This window comes from Pavona decussata, unplaced genomic scaffold (genome assembly GCF_977016875.1).
Source record: "Pavona decussata unplaced genomic scaffold, jaPavDecu1.1 SCAFFOLD_76, whole genome shotgun sequence".
NCBI lineage: Eukaryota > Metazoa > Cnidaria > Anthozoa > Scleractinia > Agariciidae > Pavona > Pavona decussata.
Window position 1 is genome coordinate 2,370,952 of NW_028145494.1, and position 16,549 is coordinate 2,387,500.

General features: G+C 38.4%; 1 protein-coding gene and 1 pseudogene across 1 annotated transcript; both read right to left on the reverse strand.

Moving 5' to 3' along the window:
- Window positions 1–707: 707 nt before the first annotated feature.
- Window positions 708–11,746, reverse strand: LOC146476637 (uncharacterized). The gene is made up of 3 exons (XM_085114313.1): window positions 4,944–11,746; window positions 3,907–4,094; window positions 708–1,637 (listed from the first exon to the last, which is right to left on the reverse strand). The coding sequence occupies exons 1-3, from the start codon at window positions 11,502–11,504 to the stop codon at window positions 1,565–1,567; spliced, it is 6,822 nt and encodes a 2,273-aa protein (XP_084970439.1). The 5' UTR covers window positions 11,505–11,746; the 3' UTR covers window positions 708–1,564.
- A 1,288-nt stretch (window positions 11,747–13,034) lies between these two features.
- LOC146476638 (uncharacterized) lies at window positions 13,035–14,569 on the reverse strand (annotated as a pseudogene).
- Between the last annotated feature and the right edge of the window lie 1,980 nt (window positions 14,570–16,549).

Below are 16,549 nucleotides of genomic sequence, written 5' to 3' on the forward strand. Positions count from 1 at the left end.
AAGTTGAGAAGAACTGATGTTAATTAACTGACAAACCGATGTAAATCAGTTCGTTAATCAGTTTCTTTCTTACTTCGGTTGGCAACAAACACTGACTCCTCATAGAAACAACTGTTTTTCGATTTTGTTCACCTCATTGGCCGTCATTGATTAAAACAGACCAAAGAAAACAACTCTGCAAGTCCGCAATCCGCCAGCTTTTTTTACTCATTTCTGTGCTTCCTAGCTTGGCAGTATGCACAGAAGGTATACGAATCGACGTGTTATGCACTCACCATTTCAAGTATTGTAAGCCCAAATCCTACCTCCTGGAAAGAAACGAAATCCTCCAATGGCACCTTTGTGCACGAGGCCAGTTGTCCGGCTTTTCTTACTTATTTCTGTGCTCCCTAGCTTGGCAGTATGCACAGAAGGTATACGCATCGACGTTTCATGCACTCACCATTTCAAGTAAGCTACGTTCTTGAAAGAAACAAATTCCTCCACTGGCATCTTTTTGCGCGATGTTCGTGGAATGACTTAAAGTACTGTACCAATAAAATACTAACAAAGGGTTTTGAAGCTTGTCGAAATAATAGGTCAATACTTTTATCATGGTGAACTAAAATAATCACTTGTTACATATATTAACAATTTGAACAATTATCGTACTCTTCAGAGCATCAAAGTTCGATTCGGTCTTACACTTCTTTTACACAGGGAACCACTTCAGTTGTAAAAACTGTTACATTTAATAATTACCAAACTTATTGTTATCATTATCATTCTATAATTGAGACAAAGGAAAACAAAAAACAAAAAAAACAAAAAAAAACTTTTCAGGTTCGAAAACCGGCGAGTTGTATTTGTTACAGTAGTTGAAGTTGTATTTCTGTGCTCCCTAGCATGCCAGTATGCACAGAAGGTATACTGGCATCGACGCTTACCATTTCAAGTAAGTCTGACTCCTACGTCCTTGAAAGAAACGAAATCCTCCAATGGCATCTTTTTTGTTCGAGGCGAATTTCGTAGACTTACTTGAAGTACCAATAAACTACTAAAGCTTGTCGAGAAATGGTTCAATACTTATTGCGAACTGAAATAATCACTTCGGGTCAAAAACTAATAAGGGGCTCCAACTCCAAAATTTTAGTAATTTAGCTGCTAGCTCCAAGCTATTCGTCTACACAAGTTCTCGAAATGTACTTTTTACAGTCTTCACAGCCAATCTTGAAGTGTGTTGTACTCTTATAGACCATAAAATGACGCCATAAAATGTTTAAAACGTCACAGCGGCTCGTGGTTTCACTTGAATTTTGAACAATTCATGACGTCATTTTATGGTCTATTTAACAATTTAAGGGTTTTTGTTCGCTAAGGATTATGGTTAAAGACGCCATCTTTTTCGGTTACATTGGATTGCATCAGTACAAAGGTTCGTACATTCCTTGTACGATACGAATGGATTGTTTTTTATTGTTTTCGGTAAATAAATTGGGGGCGGGTCCATGTAAACGTTTTTACCACCTCTGCACAAGTGGCATTTATCCTAGAAGTTATTTTTCAATAACGACATCACTGGTTATTAACTCCTTTTGAATCTTGAGAACAAAGAGGGCTTCTTTTTTGTCTGTCTTTCCTTTGCAGATTCGAGGATGCTGTAAGTGAAAATAAGGTAAGTAAGTAAGTAAGTAAGTAAGTGAGTAAGTAAGTAAGTAAGTAAGTAAGTAAGTAAGTAAGTCAGTCAGTCAGTCAGTCAGTCAGTCAGTCAGTCAGTCAGTCAGTCAGTCAGTCAGTCAGTCAGTTAGTCAGTCAGTTAGTCAGTCAGTCAGTCAGTCAGTCAGTTAGTCAGTCAGTCAGTCAGTCAGTTAGTCAGTCAGTCAGTCAGTTAGTCAGTCAGTCAGTCAGTCAGTCAGTTAGTCAGTCAGTCAGTCAGTAATTAAGTAAGTAAGTGAGTTAAAAAACTGGTAGTAAGAAAATACCACTGGTGATGGGCATTCTTTCCAAGTTATGATTAGAAGTATAACATTATCCTAAAAATGTAAATTTATTAACGATATAACCAACTAAAAGAGCTAAAACTTGACGAAAACACAAAATATAAAATTATAAGACAAGTATATTAAACTAAAAGAAACTTAATGCTACATACTACGTAAACTGGGGCAGTCTGTTCCATTTCCTTTCAAAAACACCAGGATGTCTTATTCAGCTCTAGACGACTTGAAGCATCACGGGTTTTTCTAAGGGCCGTTTACATAAAGGGCGGCGCGGCTGAACTAAACGGTAGCTGATCGGGCTATAAAGTGCCGCGGCCTGGGAAAACGAACTAGCAGTAATAAGAGTTCCAAAATCGTACTTTGTTCTCAATAGTTAAGGGGAAGGGTTATATCAGAAATTTGGGAATTGTGTGTACCGATGATTTGGAGTCCCGACACTGAATTCCTGACAGCTTTCGAGCTCGAAGTAAACTGGATTTGGCAGAATAAAAACCTTCAGCGAAATCCCATACTGAAAAAGTGTAAGATTCTTAATTAACCGATAAAACAAATTGGGATAGAAGGGGACTCGACCACATTTAGCTCATATCCAATTTAAAAAAAAGTCGCGTAAAATCATAGCCCAGGTAGCCGGGTGACCCTGATGCAAGAAAGATAGCCTGCCCAGTCTGGTAACGCAGGTAGACGGGTGGTCGGACATGAAAGCACTTCAGGGTAGCCTGGTTACATGGGTGTGGCGCGCTTTAATTGATGACTCTGATATAACCAGCACCGCCCTAAAGTTGCGTTTTATTGGACGTCAATCAAAGAAAAGTCGTTGAAATTATCAGTTTGAATTCTGACAAGATTTAAGGCTACTGATAACCAAGTAATTAACAGTTTAATCGGCGAACTTATGGCAAATTTTATCAAGGTTTATTTCCAAGGCACTCATCTATTCAAAAGCGCGGTAAAATTTTCGGCCTCTTGCTGGTTCCCTTAAAATCTTTCCAGCATTCAAGATAATTTTTAACGGCTTTTCTTTAATTGACGCCAACATAAAAGCAAAGCAACTTCATCCAACTGTTTTTTTTTTGTAACCGCTATAACCATTTAGACCCTTTTAATTTGTCGCAGCGCCATTTTGCATATTTAATTAATGACGACATTCGCGAGAAGATTTCATAGTAGGCCTGGCTGGTCCTAAAGTATTTTTTCATTGGACCCTGATAAACTCATGTCTAGAAGCATTATTTTGATGTTCGGTTTTTTGTTCTCTAGTCCAATAATGAGAGACATTGTTAACGGTGCAGAATTTCAGCCCAGCCTTAATCAACATGGGTTGCAATGCGAGTGTTGTTTGTTTATTTACCGAGGTAATTGGGAGGATTTAGCCAACTAATTTACCCGTTTTTTATCCTTGAGCACTGCATACTTTCCGATTTCAGTATACCCAATGAGTAAACTTCACAGGATTCCTTAATTCCCCGCCCACCTCTTGAAAATGTCTTGCAAATATGCCAGGGGCAGATTATATTATCCGACTCAGAACAGATTGTAGTTGTTATACCCGACTCAATGATATTGAAAAGTTGGGTTTCCGTCTTAAACAAAATCCCGACTAAAAATCGCAACAGGAACCTTAACCCGAGATCTTTGGCTGAAATCCTAACTCGAGCTCCTGACTCAAAATCATGAATCTTCGTTTTCTAGACACCCAAATAGCGGGACACCCGGAATTAACCCTTTTCTTCGACTCCATTTTAGAAATCGCAACAAAAGCAATTAAAATGGCGCTAGAATCTTTCCGTAAATAACATTCTTAATTAAAAATCCAAAATTGCACCAGGGGCCCGTTTCTCGAAAGTCCCGGTAACTTACCGGGCCCTTAACGGGACTTTCGAGAAACGGGCCCCAGGACTTTAACTATTGCAGTTCTTACATAGACCTTTTCAGTGTGGCAATAAGCTCCTCCATTTCAGGCCTCAACCCAGGGTCTCTTTTTACACAGTCTCTCACGAGTCTTTGATACTCAGCGCTTTCCATTTCGCTTATTTGCCTTTCACGCCTTCCCGGATCAGGTTGTTGCCTTGTAAACATTTCACAGATGAGGACACCAAAGCTGTACACATCAACCTAACACGACGACAACAACAACCACAACATTATAGATGTTATGTTTATCCTACGTCGGTGAGAAAATGACAAACAAATCATTATTTTAATTAAGTTATTAGTTAAAAGAAAGACAAACTGTCGAAACGGATCGAAGGTTGGCCAATCTAAGAATAGTGAAGGAAATATGCCCAGGTAGGTTACCCGGGTATAAACGTGACGGGGGTGTCCGACGTATTTTTTTGGGTCTAAAATTTTCAACTCCTGTATTTTTTTGGGTTGAAGATTTAACCGTGTATTTTTTTGGGTCTGAAAAATCTGCGCGTATTTTTTTGGGTTCGAATTTCCGCCAGACTAACAGGTCTTACGCAATTCAAGCCAGTCATGTATTTTTTTTTGGCTCTAAAATGTCCAGTCTTGTATTTTTTTGGGTGCAAAGTATTAGGCTCCGTCGGACCCCCCCGTCAAGTTTATACCCGAGTAACCCACCTGGGGAAATATGTAACTATGTACGTGATTATCTCATTCTTACTCAGGCAAAAAAACATAAAATCGTAATAACTTGAAACAAAAAGCATACCACTGGGTTGAATGCTTCCCTTTGAAACAGCTCTTATTAAATTCCACGACATTCATTTGGTACATTTGGGCAGTTCATGTTGTCGTCCAACAACTCTATTCTCCTTCGAAAATTTGAAATGATATTTGAAGAAACAACCAAATCCACGGCTACAACAAAAGCTACGCAAATTCTCTTCGTCTACCGTTATGTAGAACAAATCTAATTAATTCTCTGAACATGTTGAAGCTTGACTAGAGTCACTGTACCTTTTGTTATCCTTGTAATAAATTCTAAACTGATTTACTAACCTTACAGCTTATTGGATGACCTGTGTCTCCACTCACGGACTCAGGCGCGGAGTAGATCGCAGCTCCTGTATCATTTCTTGTGCTTTCATGTACAAAATTAGCAGTGCCATAATCAGACAATTTGGCTCGCCATTGGTTACCCCGTCTCCATAACAACACATTAGCACTACTGATATCACGGTGAACGATGGGACGAGAATGCTGATGTAGGTAATTAAGTCCTAGGGCTATATCCAGAGCTATGACAGTTAATTCTTCTACAGTCAGAGGTATTTCATCATCATTGCGCAGCCTTTCCCTCAAGCTGCAGTCCATGATCTCGGTTACGATCAATGGTGCTTCTTCATCAGCAGTTGCTCCAATAAATTGCAACAAACAAGGATGACAGCATTTTGAAGCAATATCGATCTCTCTTCCTATCATATTCCTGTTGTGATCAGACATTATGTCTTCGTACATTTGTTTGACAGCCACATTACAGGCACGAAATGTTCCACGAAAAACACACCCCCACCCTCCACGCCCAAGTTCCCGATCCCTCCGGATTTCAATTTCATTCCTGTTAATGATCCAGTTACGTGGATTGTCCCTTTGATATGCAGAAAGAGTTCGGTCTAGATCGGCTCTACGCAGTTGTACTCTACTCAATTCTTCTTGACATTCAGTCAATTGTTCTCTCGTTGTTCTCAATTCTTCTTCATTTATTCTCAATTGATTTTGCAGGTCATTGCCTCGTTGCCGCTCCACTGTCAATACATTTAGTTCCTCTATCATTGTTCTCAATAGTTCTTCATTTCCTCCCAACAGGTTCTGTAATTCAGTGACTCGCTCTTGTTCCTCTCTCAATTGTTCTTCGTTTCCTTGAAATTCATTCAATTGTTCTCTCGTTGTTCTCAATTCTTCTTCATTTATTTTCAACTGATTCTGTAATTCAGTGACTCGCTGTTGTTCCTCTCTCAATCGTTCTTCTTGTCCTTGAAATTCATTCAATTGTTCTTTCGTTGTTCTCAATTCTTTTTCATTTGTTCTCAACTGATTCTGTAATTCAGTGACTCGTTGTTGTTCCTCTCTCAAACGTTCTTCTTGTCCTTGAAATTCATTCAATTGTTCTTTCGTTGTTCTCAATTCTTCTTCATTTGTTCTCAACTGATTCTGTAATTCAGTGACTCGTTGTTGTTCCCCTCTCAATCGTTCTTCTTGTCCTTGAAATTTATTCAATTGTTCTTTTGTTGTTCTCAATTCTTCTTCATTTATTCTCAACTGAATCTGTAATTCAGTGAATCGCTGTTGTTCCTCCGTCAATCGTTCTTCTTGTCCTTGAAATTCATTCAATTGTTCTTTCGTTGTTCTCAATTCTTCTTCATTTGTTGTCAACTGATTCTGTAATTCAGTGACTCGTTGTTGTTCCTCTCTCAATCGTTCTTCCTGTCCTTGAAATTCGGTCAATTGTTCTTTTGTTGTTCTCAATTCTTCTTCATTAATTCTCAACTGATTCTGTAATTCAGTGACTCGTTGTTGTTCTTCTCTCAATCGTTCTTCTTGTCCTTGAAATTCATTCAATTGTTCTTTTGTTGTTATCAATTCGTCTTCATTTATTCTCAACTGATTCTGTAATTCAGTGACTCGCTGTTGTTCCTCTCTCAATCGTTCTTCTTGTCCTTGAAATTCATTCAATTGTTCTTTCGTTGTTCTCAATTCTTTTTCATTTGTTCTCAACTGATTCTGTAATTCAGTGACTCGTTGTTGTTCCTCTCTCAATCGTTCTTCTTGTCTTTGAAATTCATTCAATTGTTCTTTTGTTGTTCTCAATTCTTTTTCATTTGTTCTCAACTGATTCTGTAATTCAATGACTCCCTGTTGTTCCTCTCTCAATCGTTCTTCTTGTCCTTGAAATTTATTCAATTGTTCTTTTGTTGTTCTCAATTCTTCTTCATTTATTCTCAACTGAATCTGTAATTCAATGAATCGCTGTTGTTCCTCCGTCAATCGTTCTTCTTGTCCTTGAAATTCATTCAATTGTTGTTTCGTTGTTCTCAATTCTTCTTCATTTGTTCTCAACTGTTTCTGTAATTCAGTGACTCGTTGTTGTTCCTCTCTCAATCGTTTTTCTTGTCCTTGAAATTCAGTCAATTGTTCTTTTGTTGTTATCAATTCGTCTTCATTTATTCTAAACTGATTCTGTAATTCAGTGACTCGTTGTTGTTCCTCTCTCAATAGTTCTTCTTGCCCTTGAAATTTATTCAATTGTTCTTTTGTTGTTCTCATTTTGTCTTCATTTATTCTCAGGTGACTCTGTAATTCAGTGACTCGCTGTTGTTCCTCTCTCAATCGTTCTTCTTGTCTTTGAAATTCATTCAATTGTTCTTTTGTTGTTCTCAATTCTTTTTCGTTTGTTCTCAACTGATTCTGTAATTCAATGACTCCCTGTTGTTCCTCTCTCAATCGTTCTTCTTGCCCTTGAAATTTATTCAATTGTTCTTTTGTTGTTCTTAATTCTTCTTCATTTATTCTCAACTGAATCTGTAATTCAATGAATCGCCGTTGTTCCTCCGTCAATCGTTCTTCTTGTCCTTGAAATTCATTCAATTGTTGTTTCGTTGTTCTCAATTCTTCTTCATTTGTTCTCAACTGTTTCTGTAATTCAGTGACTCGTTGTTGTTCCTCTCTCAATCGTTTTTCTTGTCCTTGAAATTCAGTCAATTGTTCTTTTGTTGTTATCAATTCGTCTTCATTTATTCTAAACTGATTCTGTAATTCAGTGACTCGTTGTTGTTCCTCTCTCAATAGTTCTTCTTGCCCTTGAAATTTATTCAATTGTTCTTTTGTTGTTCTCATTTTGTCTTCATTTATTCTCAGGTGACTCTGTAATTCAGTGACTCGCTGTTGTTCCTCTCTCAATCGTTCTTCTTGTCCTTGAAATTCATTCAATTGTTCTTTCGTTGTTCTCAATTCTTCTTCATTGGTTCTCAACTGTTTCTGTAATTCAGTAACTCGTTGTTGTTCCTCTCTCAATCGTTCTTCTTGTCCTTGAAATTCATTCAATTGTTCTTTCGTTGTTCTCGATTCTTTTTCATTTGTTCTCAACTGATTCTGTAATTCAGTGACTCGCTGTTGTTCCTCTCCCAATCGTTCTTCTTGTCTTTGAAATTCATTCAATTGTTCTTTTGTTGTTCTCAATTCTTCTTCATTTGTTCTCAACTGATTCTGTAATTCAGTGACTCGCTGTTGTTTCTCCATCAATCGTTCCTCTTGTCCTTGAAATTCATTCAATTGTTCTTTTGTTGTTCTCAATTCTTCTTCATTTATTCTCAACTGATTCTGTAATTCAGTGACTCGCTGTTGTTCCTCCGTCAATCGTTCTTCTTGTCCTTGAAATTCATTCAATTGTTCTTTCGTTGTTCTCAATTCTTCTTCATTTGTTCTCAACTGTTTCTGTAATTCAGTGACTCGTTGTTGTTCCTCTCTCAATCGTTCTTCTTGTCCTTGAAATTCATTCAATTGTTTTTTCGTTGTTCTCGATTCTTCTTCATTTGTTCTCAACTGATTCTGTAATTCAGTGACTCGTTGTTGTTCCTCCCTCAATCGTTTTTCTTGTCCTTGAAATTCATTTAATTGTTTTTCCGCTGCTGTCAATTCTTCTTTCTTTGTTCTCAACTCGCTCTGAAATTCAATGACTCGTTTTTGTTTTTCGCTTAAGAGTTTTTCTTGTCCTTGATATTTATTTACCTGTGCCTCCATTGTTTCCAACTGTTCTTCAAACATTATTATTAACTCGCTTAGCCGTTTCTCTGTCAAAAATTCTTCCTGAAATTGAAATTCATCCAATCGTTTTTTCATTGTGGTCAATTCTTTCTCGTATGCTTCCAACTGACTCTGCATATCCAGGACTAGTTGTTGTTGTTCTTTTAACAGTTTTCCTTGCTTTTGAAATTCAATCAATTTTTCTCTTGTTATTGTCAATTCTTGTTCGTATGTTCTCAACTGAACTTGCACATCAGTGACCCGTTGTTGTTTCTCTCTTAGTAGTTCTTCTTGTCGTTGAAAAACATTAAACTGTTGTTTCATTGCTGTTAATTCTTGGTGGCTCGTTCCTAACTGACTTCCCAGTTCCATGACTCGTTGTTGCTGTCCTCTTGATTGTTCTTCTTGTCCTTGAAATTCACTTAGCTGTTCTCTCGTTATTGTCAATCCTTTTTCGTATACTTCCAATTGACTCTGCCGCTCAAGGACTACCTGTTGCTGGACTCTAAACAGTTCTTCTTTTCCTTGAAATTTATTTACCTGTTCAGTTGCCATTTTCATTTCTCTTGTATATGTTCTCAACTGACGTCGAGGTTCCGAGACCCGAAGTTGTTCTTCTACTAATAGATGTTTCTGTCCATGACATTCACTCCTGAATTGTTCCTCCGTTGTTCTCAATTCGTCTTTATGTGTCGCTAACTGGCTTTCAGGAAGCTCAAGGACCTGCTGCTGTCGTGCTCTAAGCAGTTCTTCTTGTTCTTGAAATGTGTTCAATTGTTCTCTAGTTATTGTCAATTGTTGCTCGTATGTTCTCAAATGGCCTTGCAGTTCAGCAATCTCTTGTTGGTTTTCTCTGAGCAGTTCCTCTTGACGTTTACATTCCGTCAGTTCTTCTCTCACCATTATCAATTTTTGTTCCTTTCCTCTTAACTGTGTCTCCAGCTCAAAGATCAGTAGGTTTTTCGCTCTCAATAGCATTTCTAGTCCTCGAAATTTATTCAATTGTTCTCTCATTGCTACCATTTCTCTATCGTGTGCCTTTTCTAACTGATTTTTTAGTTTAACAGCTCGTTGTTTTTCTGTTCTCAGGAGGTTTTCTTGTCCTTGAAAATCAGTCAATTGTTCTCTTGTTGTTCTCAATTCTTCTTCATTTCTTCTCAACTGATTCTGTAATTCAGTGACTCGCTGTTGTTCCTCCCTAGATCGTTCTTCTCGCCCTTGAAATTCAGTCAGTTGTTGCCTCGTCGTTGTTAATTCTTTTTCTTTTGTTTCCAACTGACTCTGTGTATCATTTACTAAATGTTGGTGCTGTCGTAACAGTTTGTTCTCTTCATCCAGTTGTTCTCTCGTTGTTCTTAATTCTTCTTCATTTGTTCTCAACTGATTTTGTAATTCAGTGACTCGCTGTTGTTCCTCCCTCAATCGTTCTTCTTGTCCTTGAAATTCTTTCAATTGTTTTCTTGTTGTTCTTAATTCTTCTTCATTTGTTCTTAACTGATTTTGTAATTCAGTGACTCGTTGTTGTTCCTCCCTCAATCGTTTTTCTTGTCCTTGATATTCATTTAATTGTTTTTCCGCTGCTGTCAATTCTTCTTTCATTGTTCTCAACTCGCTCTGCAATTCAATGACTCGTTTTTGTTTGTCGCTTAAATGTTTTTCTTGTCCTTGATATTGATTTACCTGTGCCTCCATTGTTTCCAACTGTTCTTCAAACATTATTATTAACTCGCTTAGCCGTTTCTCTCTCAAAAATTCCTCCTGAAATTGAAATTCATCCAATCGTTTTCTCATTGTGGTCAATTCTTTATCGTATACTTCCAACTGACTCTGCAGTTCAAGGACTACCTGTTTCTGGACTCTTAACAGTTCTTCCTTCCCTTGAAATTTATTCATCTGTTCAGTTGCCATTTTCATTTCTCTTGCGTATGTTCTCAACTGACGTCGAAGTTCCGAGACCCGAAGTTGTTCTTCAGCTAATAGATGTTTCTGTCCATGACATTGACTCCTGAATTGTTCCTCCGTTTTTCTCAATTCTTCCATTTTAAGTGTTCTCAACTGACTTTGTAATTCAGTGACGCGTTGTTGTTCCTGTCTCAATCGTTCTTCTTGTCCTTGAAATTCATTCAGTTGTTCTCTCGTTGTTCTGAATTCTTCTTTATTTGTTCTTAACTGATTCTGTAATTCAGTGACTCGTTGTTGTTCCTCCCTCAATCTTTCTTCTTGTCCTTGAAATTGATTCAATTGTTCTCTCATTGTTCTCAATTCTTCTTCACTTGTTCTCAACTGATTTCGTAATTTAGTGACTCCATGCTGTTCCTCTCTTAATCGTTTTTCTTGTCGTTCAAATTCATTCAACTGTTTTTTCGTTGTTCTCAATTCTTCTCCATTTGTTCTCAACTGATTCTGTAATTCAGTGACTCGTTGTTGTTCCTCTCTCAATAGTTCTTCTTGTCCTTGAAATTCATTCAATTGTTTTCTCGTTGTTCTCAATTCTTCTTCATTTGTTCTCAACTTATTTTGTAATGCAGTAACTTGTCGTTGTTCCTCCCTCAATCGTTCTTCGTTTCCTTGAAATTCATTCAACTGTTCTCTCGTTATTCTCAATTCTTCTTCTTTTATTGTCAACTGATTTTGTAATTCAGTGACTCGTTGTTGTTCCTCTTTCAATCGTTCTTCTTTTCCTAGAAATTCATTTGATTGTTCTCTCGTTGTTTCTCTCTCAGCCTGCAGTTGGTCGACTGTGTTATCCAGACCGTGTCTAAGTTTCTGTAGTTTTCCCACTTGTGCTTCAAATCTATCAGGTGCGCGTTCTCTTTCCATTCTTAACTGATTGCTTCTTAGGCTCCCAGGTTATACCTGATCTTTTCTTTTCGTTATCCTTTCACCGATTGATAGTCTATACTGCAAGGTGTTCTTGGAGCACTATTCAGGCTTTCTTGTTTATAGAGCACATAGATGAGAATAATGCAAAACGATTCTGGCCCTCGATGCTAAACAGCAAGAGGCAGTCAATCAATCAGTCACTCACCCACTCACCCACTCAATCAATCAATCAATCAATCAATCAATCAATCAATCAATCAATCAATCAATCAATCAATCAATCAATCAATCGATCAACTTTAATTATCCATGGTACAAATTAAAGCTCAAAAGCTTATGGGGCCGTGCCAAAAAAGAAAAAGATAAAAATACAAAATACAGTAACTAATTTACATACTACATTATTACAAGTAATTGAAATAGCATCGAGGTATTTACATCATAAGACCATAACAACATTCAAAATTTCCTGACCCTAGCTCTACCCCTTGGAGATGAAGAAATGAAGGATAAACAAAGTCACGTCTCTCAAACTCAAACTCTGCCATAATGAATGGCTTTACTGACTTGCTACAAAAATTTAACTTTCAAGCTTTTTGGATTTTTATTTTCTTGTTGAGACGTGGTTTGGTAATTTCCCCTCACAGCGTCCAATATCGGACCTAAAATTACACTTTCGAAGGTTAGCTAACCAAAACGGAAACCGTACCAGGAAGAACTGACGCATGTCATCAAAAAATCATCCTTCAACGGCTATTTAGAGCTGTCAGGTCTCAATAAATCTCGATCCTGAATTTCTTATGGAATTTTTAAAGTTAATGCCTCGCGGAAGTATTGCGTGACGTTCAATTTTGGCCAGATTCGTGGGAAAAAATCGATCTGGTACATGGATTTACCAATGAAAACTATTATTGTCGCCAAAAGTATCATTTTATCTCAGTTTTTACTGAACATTTAGCCTGGGCAAATGAAACGGCAAATTAAGAGAGTGTGTTGAAAACAAGACATCCTTGCTAATTGATTGACAAGTCGGACCCGTCATGTTGCGAGTATTATCAGAGGGTCTCAATGGGGGTAGTGTCGTTTACGGTTAACGGTTAATATTTGGCTTTTTTACGGCTAACGGTTATTTTTTTTCCATTACGGTTAACAGGAGTTGTTAATAACTAATTGCTATTGTTTTAAGAAGTAAAATATTAATTTCCATTGTTGTAAAACATGCTGAAAGTCTTCGGACTATTTTGAGATGAAAAAGTATTTGCGTGCGTGTGTGTACACTCTCAGTGAACTATATAACTTTTATGCTCTTACTTGCAGTAGAAAAATATAACGATTACCAAAATAAGATAGAGTTTTAAATCACTTTAAGGAAAATAAACTAGGAACGACAGAGTCATGAACATGTGACTTATGGCACAAGTATATTTAATTGTACGTGTCTTTTTTTGTTAATAGCAACAATTCTATATGAATCACAAGGCTTTAATTAGCAGGTTTGTATGGCCTGGCTTACCATTTTGCCCAGGTCTAAACATCAAACCTTGTCCAGAACTTGACTTGTCTTCCAGATCTTTTCATTATTGGCTTACCAATAACCAGTTCTTCTGACTCAATATCGACATCATTGTCACTGTCATCCGAATCTGCAGTTGACGCGAGGGTTAGCTGTGGAACAGTGGCATCGCTCACGGAAACAACAGAGCGCATCTCAGAGGAGGCAGTGGGCGTTTGTTCAACTTCGTCAGCTGGAAAGAAGACCCTTGCAGTGGCCTTAGGATTTGAATTTGAATACACTGTCGGAGGAAGAGCTCCTGCCTTATCTTTAGTAGTCTCGGTCCTCACAGTTCTCTGACGCAAAGGACGGTAGTTCTCCAGCCAATCGTTCATGGTCTCTCCTCCCTTTTAGAAATATCAATAGGAGGAAGTGGAGTCATGAACCTTACATCCTTGAACGACATTCCAGTCTGTGGCACTGGATAGTACGAAGATGGATGTGTTCTTCTTGTGCCGCAATACGAAGTCTGGGTCCTTCATGGTTTCTGTCACCATCGCACAAATATACTGTTTATCAGTTGACAGGAAAAAGCTGTTTTCTCTGTACTGTAAAGGTTGCAGGTGTCTCTGCATAATATGTTCCATGAAGTAGTTCCGGTACTGGTGTTATCGTCGTTACTTCTTCTCCTTGAAAAAAGTGAAGTTTATACCTCGGAACGCTGGCAGAAATCGGTAGCAGAAAACGGTCACGTGATTTTGACGTGGCAGGCTATGATTCGCTAAACAAAATTTACCTAAATTTAATTGGTCAATCCTGATCAGTTTTTCAGCCAATCAAAAGGCGAATTATTTTCTGATGAGACAAGAGCCAATCAGGGGCTACATTTTTCATCTAATCAGAGGCAGGGTTATTTTTGTCTGACTTTAAGCCAAGTAGGGGCCACATTTTTCATCCAATCAGAAGCCGAGTTATTTTTTTGGTCTAACATTCAGCCAATTAAGGTTCTCTTTTTCCCAGCCAATTAGAAGCCTAGTTGATATGTATACAGACTATACAGACTACGTTTGGGGTGACAGCCTTGTATAATTTATACCTCAACAACCTCCACAGCCGCCATGCCCTAAAGTGACCGCCATTGTTCTTTGATCAATCGGGCACTGAGCGTTTAAAATTACACCAATATATTTTGCTGCATCCGGATTTCCGTGATGTTTTGTTTACCTTATATATATCACCGGTATTTTGCAACATCCAATAGCTTAGCGTACATAATCCAGCGGAAACTTGCATCAAAAATGTTATACGACTGGGCTTTTCACAGAATTCACTACAGAAATTTCAAAACTCCAGAGCCCAGTCGGTTCTTGACTAGCGATAGCGAAAGTATCAGAAGTATGACCATGTGCCTACTGCCAACAACGTCTAAATATAGCAAATGTGAGCAATTGAATACACACATCTAGTCCATTTTTATTCAAATTACGGACTTCTTACCGTTTAGCTTGCTTTCCCCATCTGAGCCAAGTAACAAAGGCAATTCCAGTTCCTGCTGCTGCTGTGTTGACATGACGTAATTCTCCGCTTTGCCATTGATTTTCGCCAGGCGGTAAAATTTCAGGTCAAATGACCCCAAGCCGAACTTTTGAGCTTGCTCGTTGAGCCCAAGGAACTCGATAATATTTCTTTTGAATGACCAAAATAATTTGTTCTCTGTAACTTGTTCCCGCGACTTTAACCCTGGTCTTATATCTGTCTATAGGCCTCTCCTCTTCTCCCCCTTCCCCTCCCCCTCCCCTTCCCCCTTCCTCTTAGGAAGGCCTGATACTCAGGCTACTTTCAATACAGCCATCTCAACCAGCAGTCAGCATGAAAGATAGTCGTCAAATACTAGAGCTAGCTGCCAGTGCGACAAATTATGCAGACACTTCCAACACTTCCGGTTTCGATCGGCTTTTCTCGTTACCAGAACACATAATGCGCCGATCAACTCGAAACTTCAACATCCCCCCCCCCCCGGGCAAACCCCGGGCATTTGAACTTTTGAAGATTGGATCGTTCAAATTCCCGCCCCCTAGGGCCAAAATGGTGTTCAAATGCCCTACCTTATCGTCGAATTTGTCTGTCAAATGGCCGTCCTAAAGAACAATCGTTGTCGGCTCCTATCATGAGTTACTACAAAAACCACAACTTTAACATTGAAACTCATGATTGGGGAATCCCGACTAGTGGCAGGGTATGCTGCAGTTTAAGCCAAAGCGGCGGTTTTTCATTCGACAATATTTTTTTTTTTAACTGTTCACTGCTGTTTTATGGCTATTCTAAAAACCTCTACAGACACAAATGCGGGAGAAAGGCGCAGCTTGACTCATTGCATAAAAAAACTACATCGTTTAAAGAACTAGAAATACATATTAATTAGTTAGCCGGCTACGTAGAATGTTGTTCAGTGTTCGAGTGGCAGGATAGTCTGCAATTTAAGCCAAAGCGGTTTTTCATTCGACAGTGTTTATTTCTTTAACTACTCACTGCGGGGCAAAGCCGCAGCTTGACTCATTGTATAAAAAATCTACATCGTTTATATACAATCTATAAAAATAATTAATATTTAAGCACTCTCCCTTTTGAAGACCCTTTTTGTAAGCTTTCATTGTCATGCTGTATCTCTTCCTTTTCTCTTCCATCTCGTCCAAACACGTGTTTATAGCTGTTAGCGACTTCGGCGACCTCCCAAAATCGCGATTTGAAACCTGACACTTCCGGTTCAATTTTCCCACCCCACCCAGGCAAGGTCAAATTTCCCCACCCCCGGGAAGGCCTTACCCGTCAAATTCCCCACTCCCGGGCACATAAAATAGTCAAATGCCCGGGGTTTGCCCGGGGGGGGGGGGGGGGGGATGTTGAAGTTTCGATTTGATCGGCGCATAAACGCATAACACATCAGACTCAACAAAAGATCTCGAGAACTTTAGATTTTTTTACGGTTAACATTTTATAACCGCTAACGGTTAAAATTCTTTCATTTTTATGCCTAACGGCTAAATTTTTGGCCGTTTTACGGCTAACTTAACGGTTAACCCCATTGAGACCCTCTTATTCCAGTGTACCACGAAACAACCGTTGAGACAAACAGGCGCCAATCAAAGATATAGATCAAATAGTCAAACCTGTATATAACGGTCACCCTTGGGAAATGGCCAGGTGACCGTTATATACAGGGTGACCGCTGTACACAGGTTTCCTTTAAACTCCCCAGAAGTCAATAAATTCTTGGTTTTCACATGACGTCATAAAAAACTGAAATTCATAACTAGACACAATTTTGGGTTTTTATCTTCATCACATATAAGAAAATCTAAATTTCCATCGGCTTGCTTGTTTTCAGCAGCATTTTTTGTTTTGAAAATAGAGCAGTTTGAATTTTAGATTTTTGCGCAGTGCGTGACAGAAGGATTGCTGCTCTAAACATGTCACGTACATGAAAACATCGATTCGCCTCGTGTTTTTTTTAGGTCTGATCAGCTAACATGTAATAGAAGCGTTAATGTCA